The sequence below is a fragment of the Brachycentrus maculatus genome, unplaced genomic scaffold (genome assembly GCF_059751285.1).
Source record: "Brachycentrus maculatus isolate JH-2025_06_01 unplaced genomic scaffold, ASM5975128v1 h1tg000221l, whole genome shotgun sequence".
In the NCBI taxonomy this organism is placed as follows: Eukaryota; Metazoa; Arthropoda; class Insecta; order Trichoptera; family Brachycentridae; genus Brachycentrus; species Brachycentrus maculatus.
In genome coordinates, this window is record NW_028280972.1 from 907,532 (window position 1) to 922,349 (window position 14,818).

Below are 14,818 nucleotides of genomic sequence, written 5' to 3' on the forward strand. Positions count from 1 at the left end.
CCAAGTTAAACCCTATATAGAAGTTTTACATAATAATAGAACATTGATATATAAAGGAAAGTATTTGGATACAAAGTACATGATAGTGACACATTGAAAGTGTAGAGTACATAGTCTGTAACCTTAGCATTGCCATTTGTTCATAGGTGGTATTACAAGCAGTTTTATTTGCATTAAAAAATATATATATTATAAGGTTTTTTTATAGGTTTGACTTATCTGAATTATCTGACTTTATCTGTAAATAATCAGTGCATTTTAAAATTGAATTTTTTTTTCTATGGTAATCATGTCGATTTTTGTGCTGAGAAAAGGTCATGTATGTTATCAATTTTCATTAATAACTACTTGGGGGCACTTAACTGGGGGGTCCTACCCCCCACCCATCTCATTCACCAGACTTGACCCCTTCCGACTTCAATTTGTTTTAGTCGATGAGCCACGCACTTGCCGAGCACTACTTAAATTTGCATGAAGATATGGTTTGATGATTGGTTTCCCCTTAAAAACAGGACTTATTGGCAGGGTATCCATAACATGCCAGAAAGATGGGAAAATGTGTAGCTAGCAAGAGGCAATAATTTGATTAAATCATTTTTTCATTTTAATGACGCATTTTTGTGTTTTTCTTAGTCAAAAAATGGCAATTCTGAGGTTAGAGACCTGGTAAGTAAACACGACATTATTTAAAAAAATTAAACACCTGTATAATACCACTTAATGAGTTTTATTTCATTACACATGACTAGTTTCGAAAATTACAGATGTTTTCATCTACAGGCGAAAAGTAAAACTGACTTAAAATTTCACTTTTCACCTGTAAATGAAAACATTTGTTGTTTTCGAAACTAGTCATGTGTAATGAAATAAAACTCATCAAGTGGTATTAGTGCAATTTTTTTAATAATCGACATGTTATTTCACAAAGTTAATGCCGAATCAATAAATAAAAAACACAGCATTATTGAAAACAGGGTAGGGGAATGGAAAATCACGCTATTAGAAACACAAATGTTAAGGGAAACAGTAAGCACACGTGTCACTGATAATCTGCGAGCACTTACTGTTAAAAGTGACTCTAGATTGTCAATACGTCCCCGTAGAATGTTTGTGGGCTTGGGTGCCTTCTCTAAACATTTCAGTTGCTGGTCTCTTGCAAACAGCATATTTTGTAGATCAATCATTGACTTTTTTGGCTTTATCTTTTTAACTCTTTCACCATCACTCACATCGATTGAATGTGGTTTAGTTATATGTGTTTGTGATTCGAATAACCGTTTTAAATTTGCCTAGATTGAATATTAACATTAGATCGGACACTATGTATCAGATAATGAAAGTACATACAATTTTACTACATAAACAAAAAGTACTGTCATTGGCATTTCCCCAATCACGGAAATTCTAACTACCCTAATTTTGCGGTAAGGAAATATTATCTAAAGTTGTGAACATGATTTAAATATGTCCTCTTACCAACACTGATAACATAGATAAACCTAGAAAATGCTTTTAATTAATTGTGAGCAAGCTAGTTGACTTAACGCATGGATGTCTAACTAATTTGATGATTTTTGTAAGCTATTTATTGACTTACGTGCGTTTTTTATTCAATAAAAATATTTTAATAATTGTTTAATATTATACCTATGTCAAAAACGCATATTTAAATGTTCAATCCACAACAATCGTTTTGATTCTAGTGAGTCAATCATTCTAATCGAGTGCCAATGATTTTTAAGGGGCATTGAATCATAATTTTTTACACATTTTTTTCATAAACTCATGAATTACAAAGATAAACATATTTTATAAAATCAGATTTCATAAGATTTTCATTAAGATTACAGTACACTCTCGATTTTCCGGGCTCGGGAAGCGGATTAATCAGGACACTAGTCATTGAAAAAATATTTTACAGAAACAAAAATATTTCAAAATAGTACTTATAATATCAAAACATGTGTTGAGAGGTGAACGCGCTCAGTGATAGCATAATAGTATCTCACGTACATGCCATGTTTAAGGTTTAAAATATTTGTAAAATACCTTGATAACTTATTTTTAATTTCTTAATCGTCACAATATTTGTGATAAAAATTCTCCAGCCTTATTGGTGCAATTTATCAGACGAAAGATTCATTGTTTCGGTATAAGAGTACGGATTCATTGATGAGGATCTTCTAAATGATCGGATCTTACTCATCTCTGATCCAAACAATACTTTGTGGTATCATATTCGAAAAAAAAAACTTTTTTGAGTGCAAAATATCCATTTTTAGGTTGGTTATTTCTGTCACGTTGTCAACATGTGCAACTTACTAAAGTAGGTATACATAAGCGTATAAAATGCTGTTTTAAATTTCTCTCTGTTTATAATTTTTTCATGTTTTCAGATTAACCGGAAAATCATAAGGGATTCTTTTTCACCATCCATCCCGGGAAATTAGGATTGTACTTTGAATAAAATTTCATAATCATACTACATACTACAATAATTTTTATTTTTTTAAATTTACCCTTAAAAAACCTTGAAAATAATGATGAATTTTTAGTAGTACTAATAAGATTATAAAATTAGATTAAAAGAAATCATAAAAAAAATCCATTTTTGGATCTGATTTTATTAATACATATGTTATATGTAAGTAAAGAGTTTATACTAAAATCTATGAAAAAAACTATGCTGCGTTGGCCCTTGGCTTATTTTTTTTCAGCAAAGTATTTACACTATCCAATAAACATGACCTTATTCTTACAACATTGTATATGTCTGTACTGCAATATTATAAAATATAAAACATTTAATACTTTTAATGATTATTTTTTCAAATGAAGGTGTCAATGGTATATCAAAGAATACCATAGTTTAACCGTCCGCAAACCCCTGCTTGCTTACTTGTATATTTTGTACAAGGAGGCGTGACACATAGTGTAGCCGGGCTATAAGGAATGTGTAACCCGAATCATTTTGAAATAGCTTTCATGGGCAGTAAAAGAGCAGTATTTGAGAGTACAGTATCCCACAATTATCGTGTTAACCTTTGACACATTTTCCCAAAAAGAATAGTTTAGTATGGAAGAACCATAACCATGAGGTTAATAATTTTAAATATCCACCACCAAACATACAAATCCTAAAGTAGGTGCAAAAGACCAAACTTAAATCACTAATAAAACTTGTTCAATATAAATAATTAACCACCCATAGACAGAGAGGATGGAACATCACACATATTTGCCTATGCAAATATTCTTTACTTCTTCCACATTCGTGCAACTTCTCATACATACGCGACAATTATTCCTGTTTCATAGTATTTGAAATACTTCATCATGCTAAGTTTTTCTCAGTTTTCTTATGTTATTGCCTATTTTCAACTTTATTCGCCTCATATATCGTAGTCGTACAGGAGAAAGTGACCAACTACCAAAACGTAAAATGTTCAGGAGGGCCATTTAAGTCACTTTTGTTTGGCAAGAAAATAAACACCAATGCAGTTAGTCATTTTTAACAAGTCAATATATTATACTTCCAAGTTTAAAATCCTTTGGGATTTTTTCAGGGCAATTTTAAAGTAGTGAGATATCAAATAGTCAATGATCACGTTTTTGTAAAACAATGCACTTGGTCACTTTCTCCTGTATGACGACGATATTTGTTTTACCATTTTTTATTCACACTTTGGTTTTTGTACTTGTTCCACATGTAGAAAACCATCTTAACACGCCTTTCTTAGTTTTATTGATAATGGATTACAATATTTATCATATATCGTGTTATTTTAATGATCGCATTTTGACTGCATTCAATCAACGTTTAAACTTCCTTTGTTAACTCCATGCTCCCTCCCTACATTAAAGTTGGTACCAGGACTACTCGTTTAGCTTCTGCTATTAGGTTTTTGTTTGCTACCACCAATTGCAGTGCGCCATGCACTCTGCCTGCATTTACTCTCCTTTTCTTTTAAAACATACTTTCCAAATATACAGTCGTTTATCTGTCTAAAAAAGTCAATATTTAACAAAATAATAACAGCACAATTTTTCTATAAGCAATTTAAAAAACACATATTTTACTTTGTTCTTACAAATTTAAGCTACTTTCTAAAATATTATTTTGAATGGCGGAAAAAAAAAACAAAATATAAATTCACCTTTTTAAATTATTGTAAATTTTATCTGAAAAGTCATTTAATAGACTAGAATCTTGAAATATTGGTGACATTGAATAATCCTTGTGCGAACTAATACAAATATATTATAAATATATTTTTTTTTTAATACAATGAAATTTAAAATACAAAATACTCACAATACTGGCACATTTCATGTGGGTTACATTTTTTCGTTTCGGTGTGTGTGCATGTTTATCAATAGATCTGTTTCTCTCGTAAAAGAGTCTTGTGTCATCTTCTAAAAGTGGTTAACAAACTTAGATAAAATAAACATAATTACTTATTTTGTCATAAATATGTTAAAATATATCGTAAATAAAAACGTACGTTTATGCTGAATATTGATTTTTTCCACAACAGGCGCAATTTCTTGGCGAGGTACTTTGGGTGATGGTACCTATGTGCAAAAAAATACATATTTGAGACATTATTTAAATGAGGTAGAATATTGGTTAACAAACTATACATTTAAATAATTATTTCAATGTTTAATAGCTAGCTTCTACCACTCCCGCCACTTCCACTAGATAAAACAATGGCTAATAGTGCATGGGGCACTTTATAAGTATACACATAAAACAAGATTAGTCCTCATGAGTGCGAATAGTATACTTTACCTGTATTTCATCTTTGAATAGGTTATAAATTTTAGATAAGTACTCTATCATGCTATGGCGGTGATAATCAGTGAGCAATGACATGTCAGTAGCTTTTAAGAATGGAGGTACACCTGAAATCATACAAGGTAATTATAATGTAAAGCATAATCAATGGTAAAGTGATTCAACACCGTGTTTAGACAAGCAGTATTTTCAACATCAAATGCATTCATTTTACTTATGCTCTTTACACCAATATTCCATTTCAAATACTGTATTGCAGCAGTACAGTAAATTGGAATGACAAAACTCATATTTTTGGGGATGTTTTGCTGTTTTTATGAACTTCATATCCCACAACTGTCAGCTTATTTTCCAAAACAGACCATTTCCAAATCGATATTGTATTGGACAAAAGTGGTATTTGTCACATACCTTTTAAGGAAAAGAATAGTAATAGAAGATTACATTTATCTCTGTATTATGAAAGTAGAAGTGCTTAATTTATTGTTTAATTTTACACAGCGTTGCACAAAAACAGGCAGATTTGGAATAGAAACCCAGAGTTATATTACAATTTGATATATGTATGTTTTAAAAAATAAAAATTATTCACCTAATTTCTCTAGAATATCCAAAGCCACTTCGTTGTTCTTTATTGGGTCATGAGATAGATTTGGACCAAGTAATTCAGGTGTATATTTGCTAATTATTTTGCATAATACGGTTCCATCTCTAAAGGACTTTGTGAGGTCTTCAACCGGCTTGGGATAAACCTCTCGTCTGACCCATTGTAGGAGAAAATCTAGGGGGAAGTTGACACCTAAAAAATAACAAATTAGATTCAATATACAAAAAACCGATTAAATAAAATAAATCCAAAAAAAAGTACGATGACCATGCTATTTAATTTAAAAAATATGATACGGGTAATATATAAAAATAACCTTTTAATAACGGCTTTTTATTAATGGGCAGTGCAACATTTCTGAACTGATTGAGTTCACAAAGTAGAATAAAATAACAAGTATGTAGTTTTTTTCTACATTAATTTATTATGGTGTTAGAATCAATTTATTTAATATTACCCTGGACTGGTACCTGAAGCGGAGGGCTGATCACCTATCCTTCATGTGTTAACGATCAAGATAACACTGCATTAATATGATGCAGTGCCCTATGCACCATTGGGGTGCGGATAAGGGTTTGAAGAAGAAGAATTTTATTTGGTCGGTTACAACGATACCCAATTGCTGGTCAAATAAAATTCATATGGAAAAAAACTACATAGTTGTTATATTATTCTATAAAATGCAGTTCCACCAAGAAATGTCAGTACAAAACTTAAATTTTGCAAAGTAGTTACTGCCACAATATAATAAAGAATACTCACTATTCCTCTTATCATCCTTTTCTGTTAAAAAGTCTTGCGGAATCTTGTTTGGCTCAGGTGATTCCTTGAAGAGTTAAAAACAGGATTAGAATAAATTTTCACAAAAATTTCGAGAAGTCACAGATCATCTCCTCAACTCTAGTCATTCTGATATCTTGACGTGGAGTTCCACAAGAATAAGTATGATAATGAAATATAGACATACCACACTATCTCGTTTAGACCTCTTCTTTTTCTTAGATGATGAAATTTTCTTTCGACTGTCGCTTTCACCTAAAAATAAAACGTATTACGAAAATAAGTGATTTATTAAAAAAGGTTATACATAATTTCATGAATGAAAGCAGAATTGCACTTACGAGATTCTGCCACCGCACCCCTTGAAGTGTCCAATAGTTCCATTGAATCCTAAAATTGAAATTAAGGGTGTTATTTTTATAGTTGAATAGATTGGAAACGATCCACAAACAAACTATTTATTGTAACTGCAGACAGTTGGTAGAATTCCATATCGAATTGTTGGGTAATATATCCAAAATTAAACAAGCTTTATTGGATTTGAATTATACATTTATTTATGTATATGTTAATACGTGACGCGTTTCGTCTTATTAAGACATTATCAAACACTCTAGAGTGTTTGTTTAATAATGTCTTAATATATCGTCATATGCATGGATATATATATATATATATATATATATATATATATATATATATATATATATATATATATATATATATATATGTGTGTGTGTGTGTGTGTGTGTGTATATACGTACATACAAATACACACATGAGCAAATCAGATGTACGTAAATATATATAATTACTTTAATAAATATAACGCAATAGTAGAACAATGAAGCAAAAAATATTTTTTCAAACATATTTATTAATATCTTGACATAGATAAGAAGTTGAATGAGATAAGAATATGGTATCTGGATATTTAGAGAGCTTATGACCTTTGACCGATCATTGGCTGGTTTGAATCAATTTATATACTGTATAACATTTACTGTGCCACTCATGATAGTTATAGTACTTAAATTTAAAAGAAGTATATATGTAATTCAAATGACAAGATACAATTCATGTTTACAATACAAACTTTATGACAGTCATCTATGGTTGAAAATTATATTTTATTCATATCAAAATTGTATCCATATTCCTATCTCAATAACCTTCTGCATCGACGTTGAGATATTAATAAAAATCTTTATAAATAACTTTTTGACCTTGAGGGAATCATACATGACAATACGAGTATGGGAATGCAACTCAGAGTGCATTAACAATTTCTATTAAACTATTCTCCCTTTCCCACCTACTAATCCTTTATCCACTGTCTTTCCCATATACCAGCAATATCTACCTTCCAGAACTCCTTTCATCTTTATCCCTTCAAACATATTCTACTTCTATTTCTAAAATCTACAGCACAGAATTGATCACCTTGTATCATGTAATTAAAAATTAACCTGTTCGGGAGTGAGTTTCTGTGGACAAAACTGTATCTGGGGAGAGTTTTTTTTTCTTTTTTTTTTTACTGTTTTTAACTTTTTGTCATGGATTATTGCATCATGATTGAATAATGCTATCATGATGCAACATCTTTTCAAAAAAAAAATTGACTAGTAAAAAACTAACAAATTTCAGGTGATTTTTCTAACTAACTAACCATCACGCCGCTTCTCCGCAGGGGTAGGCAGAGAGAATAGAACGCCACACCACTCTGTCTTTGCAAACATTCTTCGCCTCTTCCACGTTCATGCATCTCCTCATACATACCCGCCGATTGTAACGACTCCTTACCTGAACACTTTCAAGTATTTGGCATACCTGATCGTGCCATGTTTTTCTCGGTCTTCCTCTGCTCCTTTTTCCACTTACATTCGCCTCATAAATTTGTTTTACCGTTCTTTCCTCACTCATTCGTTCTACACGTCCAAACCATCTCAACACACCTTTCTTAATTTTATCGATAATGCTTATCTCAGCTTTGCGTTCCTTCCTTATTCGCACATCTATCATACATCGTTTTGTCGCACATTCTTCTGAGAGATCGCATTTCGACTGCATTCAGTCTACTTTCATCCTTCTTTTGCCAACTCCATGTTTCACTTCCATACATTAGAGTTGTAACCAGGACTCCATAGTAAATATGTTTTATCTCATAAATTATCAATGTTTTTTCATGAGTTTTCTTTGATACCTTCATTACGATGACATCGCATAAACTTTGTTTTAAGTTAAATGTCCCGGGTAAAACAAAATGTAATATGCAGTGTGGTTTTAGTGTTTAAATACAACCACAAATGGCAGTATAAGTCTCATTTTAAAAATAAATGTCACCAGGCTTTAGTTATAAGCCTGACTGTTCATACGCCCATACGCCTTTGAGGAAAGTTTTGTTCGGACGATACCATGTATGGCCACACTCCCGGATAGGTTAAGTCAACACCACACCTATTTGATGTGGTGATCTTTACACCAACTGAGTGTGTAAAAGACTCAAAGAAAAAAAATTGGGTATAATCCTGAAAAAGTCGACAAAAATTTGGATATTCAAAACACTTTTAATTGTTTTATCTGGAACCAAACTCATGGTCTTATGCAAGGCAGCCAAATATAAGAGCATTTGAGATCCCAGTGAAAGAATACACACCCGTTTCTTGTAAAAAGTATACGGTATTTCTCCTTTGAACAGGTAGTATACTTTGGACATATACTCTATCATGCTGACAGTCTGGTTTTCGTTAATCTCGGACATCTCTGCAGCACTTACGAATGGGGGAACGCCTGCAATACAAAAAAACTATTTGTTGAATTCACCTAATATTAATGTCAATGTAAAAACAACATTTATTAAATTAGAATTCCAACAGATTTAGTACGCTTCTGAGAGGAGTTTGAATTTTTTAAAATCTTTGAATTTAGCCACATATTAAAGCCCAACATACGATAAATCACCATTGAATTTCTTTAAATTTAGATAACATTTGATGTATTTAAATTTTTTGCTTGAAATGTTTTTGTATTTAAAAAAAAAATAATCTTCGAAATAAATATGTACATATGGTTTTGAAAACAACAGAGTTATTGAAAGGTAAGGAGTTAAAAAAGAAGTTACAATATATATTCCAAAGGTGGGGACTGACCGGAGTCATTTTGTCGTAACGTAACACGTTACGATGCGAGCATTCGTATAGTCAGTACAGCGAGCCGAACTGCTCGCCGCTTGTTCCGAGTACTTCATTCGAAGTCGGATGCTCGCCGCAAATGTTACTTTCTGACGAAATGCTCCGGTCAGTCCCAAATTTGAAAAAAATGGGCATGGAGAGAAGTGTGGCTTCTCGGGCAGTTGGCTGCGTACTGAATTCTATGTTTGCGAGTAAGGCCCTAATCCAACAGGCAAATATTAAAGGATTCAAATATGGCAAATTTAGTGGAATTTTTTCACTAGTAAAAAAATATGTTCTGAATGCCAATGAGGTATGTCGCTAACCGCGCCTGAGAAACTATAAATTATATTTTGGACTCAATATGATACGTAGTAAGTTAGTTCCTGCATATACTTTTAACAATAATGGATGAGAACCGGAATGAACAAGTTTTAAAAAATAATAATAAAATGTGACTTACCTAATTTTTCCAAAACTTCCATGGCAATTTGATTATTTTCGACTGCCATAAGAGGGTCTAAATCCTCTATGTCAATAAGCTCTGGCCTATAATTGTGGATGATTCTAAGCAAAATAGTGCCATCTCTGAACGAGAAGATCAGGTCATTCACGAGATCGGGTATAACTTCGCTACGAACCCAATCCAATATAGTGTTGATTGGGACCAAAGTACCTGGAAAACACATCATAGTTTACGTAAAGAGCTGGATTAGGTTAATATTATAAACACAAAATTAGAATCCTCCCACCCCATCTGTTTAAACTTAAAATAGCTTTATTTAGAGAAAAAAAAAGAAATAGACTTGGCACGATCAGATCAATCAGAACCTAAAATCTGGCGGTGTCAAAAGTTTGCGTAATCGGAGGGCATGTATGACTAGATGTATGGATGTGAAGGAGTGTATGTCAGGACAGAAGAGTGTGGCGTTCCATCTTCTCTGCCTACCCCTGCGGTGAAAGACCATGATGGTAGTAGTAGTAGTAGTAGTAGATTGCTTATTATATTTTTGATATCTTAACAAAGATAAAGAAGAATATGGAAGTCTGAGTATTTACAGGGCTTATGACCTGTCATAGGCTGGTTAGGTGATCACTTTACACATGTGCAACATTCACCATTCTACCCATGATTGACAACCACTTATCAAATTTTTGGAACAGAGGACTAGTGATATTAAGACCAGAATAGGAATAGATAAATAGGTATTACATAAGAAAATATCACTCGTTACTGCTCCAATCTTTCTCTGTCCCTCTTATTCATCGTCCAGGTTTTGCTTACATAGAGTGCTATGGTCATATATTTTATTAATTCCTAAGGAGTATAAAAGCCACGAAGGAATTAATAAAATATATCGCTCACTCCTTTCAAGAACGTCATAAATCAAAAAACTTGATTTTTCAGGAGAACGTTTTTAAAGTTCAAACATAAAATACAATTTATTAAAAATAAATATCAAGCCACTTATTTAACTTTTTACTGTGCAACAGATCTTTTGAGGTAAAACCTGAATATTTTTTCTCCATTCGAAAAATATTTAGCATATTTAAAAAAATAATTAAACAATACCTTTTCTTCAAAATGCAAAAATAACACTTTCTGCCCTGTAGCGGGTAAATATTAAGTTAAAAATATGCCGCTTTTGCTGGGATATAGTACATTTTCTGGGCATTACGAAAACATGCACAGCTCAAAATTGACGATTTTTGATTTATGACGTTCTTGAAAGGAGTGAGCGATATGACCATAGCACTCTATGTAAGCAAAACCTGGACGATGAATAAGAGGGACAGAGAAAGATTGGAAGTGTTAGATTTGTGGTATTGGAGTAGGATGGAAAGAGTGACAAACAAAAAAAAAGTTTTAAGAATAGTGAAGGAATAAGTTTTGTAAGAAAGAAAATTCAATGAAAAATCATAAATAAAATTTCCAAATGCTCTTCAATTGAAAAATATTTGAACATTTGCCTACTAAACTGACTACTAAAATAACGAATTGTTATAATTTCTATTTTTAAATTTATACTTATTAAATTTACTTATTACTTACAAGGTTTTTGCCATTTTCTCACGGAAATGTGTGAGACATGTTGGGCAGCTGGAATTTCCAATATGTCGACAGGACGGTCCGTGTCAAACAAATGTATGACTTGATGCAATCCAACCATACTCTTGTTCAGAGCAACATATCTAGTTGTCGGGTCTACAGTGTAATGGACGATGTCTGAATTTAAGTTCGAAGGTGTCGTTTGCGCTGCAATCAATTAAAAGACATATAGCACACTGTGTTAACAGCTTCAGCCCTGTGAATCATATATGAATTTCATTTTAGAATCTTTTACAACATTTTGAGTGTGTCCAAATACTTGTTCACAAAATCTGGATTATCTCCAATTACAGGAGTTATTTTCATATTATTTTTGACATCTCATCAAAGATGAAGAAGAATATGGAAGTCTGGGCATTTACGGGGCTGACGACCGTCATAGGCTGGTTTAAGTGATCACTTTACACACGTGTAACATTCACCAATTCTACCCATTATTGACAACCACACTACTCAAATTCTTGGAAGTTCTGTATATATGAAACAATTTAGAAACCTTGGTCTTGAATCACTAGAACTTCACTAGAGACATCTATTGGTGAGATGTAAAGAAGCTTTTTACTAAGCAGAAACTCTTATATTAGTATGTGAGATCCGAATCCTGGATTATAATCACACACATGAGAAACGCCAGAAAATACCATTTTCATTTTTATTATTTAAGCTTATAATTTGACCAGACAATTTATTTACAACATTTTGAGTGTGTCCAAATACTTCTCTAGTGAAGTTTTAGTGATTCAAGAACAAGGTTTCTAAATTGTTTCATATATACAGAACTTCCAAGAATTTGAGTAGTGTGGTTGTCAATAATGGGTAGAATTGGTGAATGTTACACGTGTGTAAATTGATCACTTAAACCAGCCTATGACGGTCGTCAGCCCCGTAAATGCCCAGACTTCCATATTCTTCTTCATCTTTGATGAGATGTCAAAAATAATATTAGAATCTTTTCGTTCAAACTATCATGCACTGGTATCATATGTGAATCATCTATTTCCGTTATCTTTCTCACATGTTGATTGAAATAAATCTTGAGTACATATTTAAAAATATAATAATGGCAGTAAAGAAATCAATCATTTAGACCATATGATGTAATTAATAGGTGAATGTTATCTCTACATTGACAACACTATCCTTCCCCCACTTCTGCTCCCCTACTGTTTCCCTACTGCTTCCCCTACTGTTTTTATGTGCCCACGGTGAGAGTGGACTACAATATTAATGTATAGCAAGGAAAGTAACATCTCTCCGATTCCACTTCTGAATAAATTTAATCCATCTTGGAAAATCTGTGCCGTAACATTTTGAATAAGGTTTATAAAGATATATTATTTCGAGAAATAAAAATACTTTGTGTTCTGATCCACTCACATTTTTATTTAACCAACTAGTTTCGGCAACAACCTGTTGCCCTCTTCAGGGTTACATTTATTACTAATAAATGTAACTCTGAAGAGGGCAACAGGTTGTTGCCGAAACTAGTTGGTTAAATAAAAATGTAAAAAGTTAATGCTTTCAATATTCAAAACATTTATAAAGATATTTTACTCCCGTGCTTAACCCCGGCTAACATGGGGGATACATTCCAATAAGTTCCAGAGCTAAACGAAACACCATTAAACTTCATTTTAAATAGTGGCACAGTGTAGATAGCTAAACCATTTTGGTGTGCGGTCGTGTGAATGTGAATATTACTTACCCAGTAAACGATATATAGATTCCCTTTCTGCTATGACATGAAGGGGGTGTACCCCGTTTGCCCAAAGACGGAGTGCCCAGCAGGCGTCAAGGGAGGACAGAAAGCCGCGAGCGCACCCCGACCCCGTGGGCCAGAAGGGCTCCAGCAGGCTGTCCCCCACCAGGCAGGTCAGCAGCGGGTAACCAGACCGCTCGAGCACTTTACTGGCATTCTCAGCCGCAAACATGGACGTGAAGTCAAACACCGAAACGTCAGGATGACCATAGTGATTCACCGCAAACTCCAAGTCGTCTAGCTGATAGTTGGTAGCATATTTGGCGGCATCCAGAGCGTAAGCTTCCAAAGCGGCATTATTTATATTTTCTCTAGATAGCAACTTTGATGTTTCACCGTAGTCCTGCCAAATACAAAAACACTAAAGATGAGCAATCTTTTTATCTTTCGCTTTGTTAAATAGCCATCTCTGATGCTTAAAATGGAACTAAATTATAGGTTAAGACAGGTGTGCATTTTGTAAACTGCAACGATTGTAGTAACTACTACCAACATCACAATGTAGTTGGAATAAAAAACTATGGGACTGCAGATTGTGACATTACAGTAATAGGGTATAATCACTCGGGAGGAATATCTAATTTAACTTACTCAACCTATAAAGGATTATGTAAGACTCGTTTTGGACTCCGAGAAGGTGAAGCTCCTGCCACCAAGACAGGTTGTGAATTACATGACACACGTAGGTCTTGAGAGTGAGCTGTGATACAGAGGGAGGTCACAATAGACCTTATATGGTCGCAGTGACACAAGGGATGCAAGATCCCTTGACCTCAAAAAAAAAGACTCGTTTTGTGTTTATAACAGCCGATGTAATCAATATTTTCATTCATCGTTTTCTTTTGTAAAATTCGCCTTCATAAAAAGTTGTTTTTGTAAGTTTGTACGAAAGATGTCACAGAAACAAATCCACAATACTACTATTACAGCTCTATAAAGCAGATACATAAAAGGATACGCCCCATAACACACCCAATGACGTAATATTTGATGACGTATAGCGGTGTCCGGTTTTCCCTTAATTCTCTACAGATTTCAATAAGAATGTTACCGATAGTCTTGTGATTTTTCATATTAATTTATCAGCCAATAATAACACATCATGAGAATGATCCATTGTCAGTCATCTCACAAACAAAAAATGCCTCTAGAAATATGTTTGTTGGTATAGTAGTGACTATGTGTCTACAATTTAAGCCACATATTGTTTGTTTGCATTTTGTTATTCTCTGAATGTGAAATAATAAATAGATTTATTATTTTTTAGATGTATTTTGCTTTTGAAGCTTTTACTTGTATATCGGAGAGGGTCGTAATTCAACTATATTAATAAAATATCATTTTCGACATTAAACATTTAAATAGAGAACTTATTAACAAGCAGTTATTAGCAGGAATAATAATGTACCCGTTGCGATAAACTCTAAATTACAGGTGCAAAAGGAACAAAAGTGATTTGAATAATTATTGATCTTTTTTGAAAATTATCAAGTTAAGTGAACAATCCCAAAAAAAGGGTTCTGTCGCCGATCGGTGCAGTGTATTACGTTTATCTTCGTTTATTCTTGAAACAAATCTATCTTTTAGACAC

General features: G+C 32.9%; 1 protein-coding gene across 7 annotated transcripts in view; it reads right to left on the bottom strand.

The window, feature by feature from the left end:
• The window catches only part of Mical (Molecule interacting with CasL), a 39,883-nt gene that overhangs the window by 17,935 nt on the left and 7,130 nt on the right, over positions 1 to 14,818 (bottom strand). For 4 of the 7 annotated variants that reach the window (XM_088264204.1, XM_088264203.1, XM_088264201.1 and 1 more), the window contains exons 7-18: positions 13,174 to 13,570; positions 11,412 to 11,615; positions 9,822 to 10,034; positions 8,845 to 8,978; positions 6,530 to 6,578; positions 6,376 to 6,443; positions 6,171 to 6,234; positions 5,394 to 5,600; positions 4,796 to 4,908; positions 4,506 to 4,575; positions 4,316 to 4,416; positions 1,065 to 1,289 (exon numbers count right to left, since the gene is read on the bottom strand). In XM_088264204.1, the coding sequence (XP_088120330.1) occupies positions 1,065 to 1,289; positions 4,316 to 4,416; positions 4,506 to 4,575; positions 4,796 to 4,908; positions 5,394 to 5,600; positions 6,171 to 6,234; positions 6,376 to 6,443; positions 6,530 to 6,578; positions 8,845 to 8,978; positions 9,822 to 10,034; positions 11,412 to 11,615; positions 13,174 to 13,570 (1,845 nt within the window). The remainder of the gene's footprint in view (positions 1 to 1,064; positions 1,290 to 4,315; positions 4,417 to 4,505; positions 4,576 to 4,795; positions 4,909 to 5,393; positions 5,601 to 6,170; positions 6,235 to 6,375; positions 6,444 to 6,529; positions 6,579 to 8,844; positions 8,979 to 9,821; positions 10,035 to 11,411; positions 11,616 to 13,173; positions 13,571 to 14,818) is intronic. The other 3 variants (XM_088264207.1, XM_088264205.1, XM_088264206.1) reach the window with 1 other exon arrangement.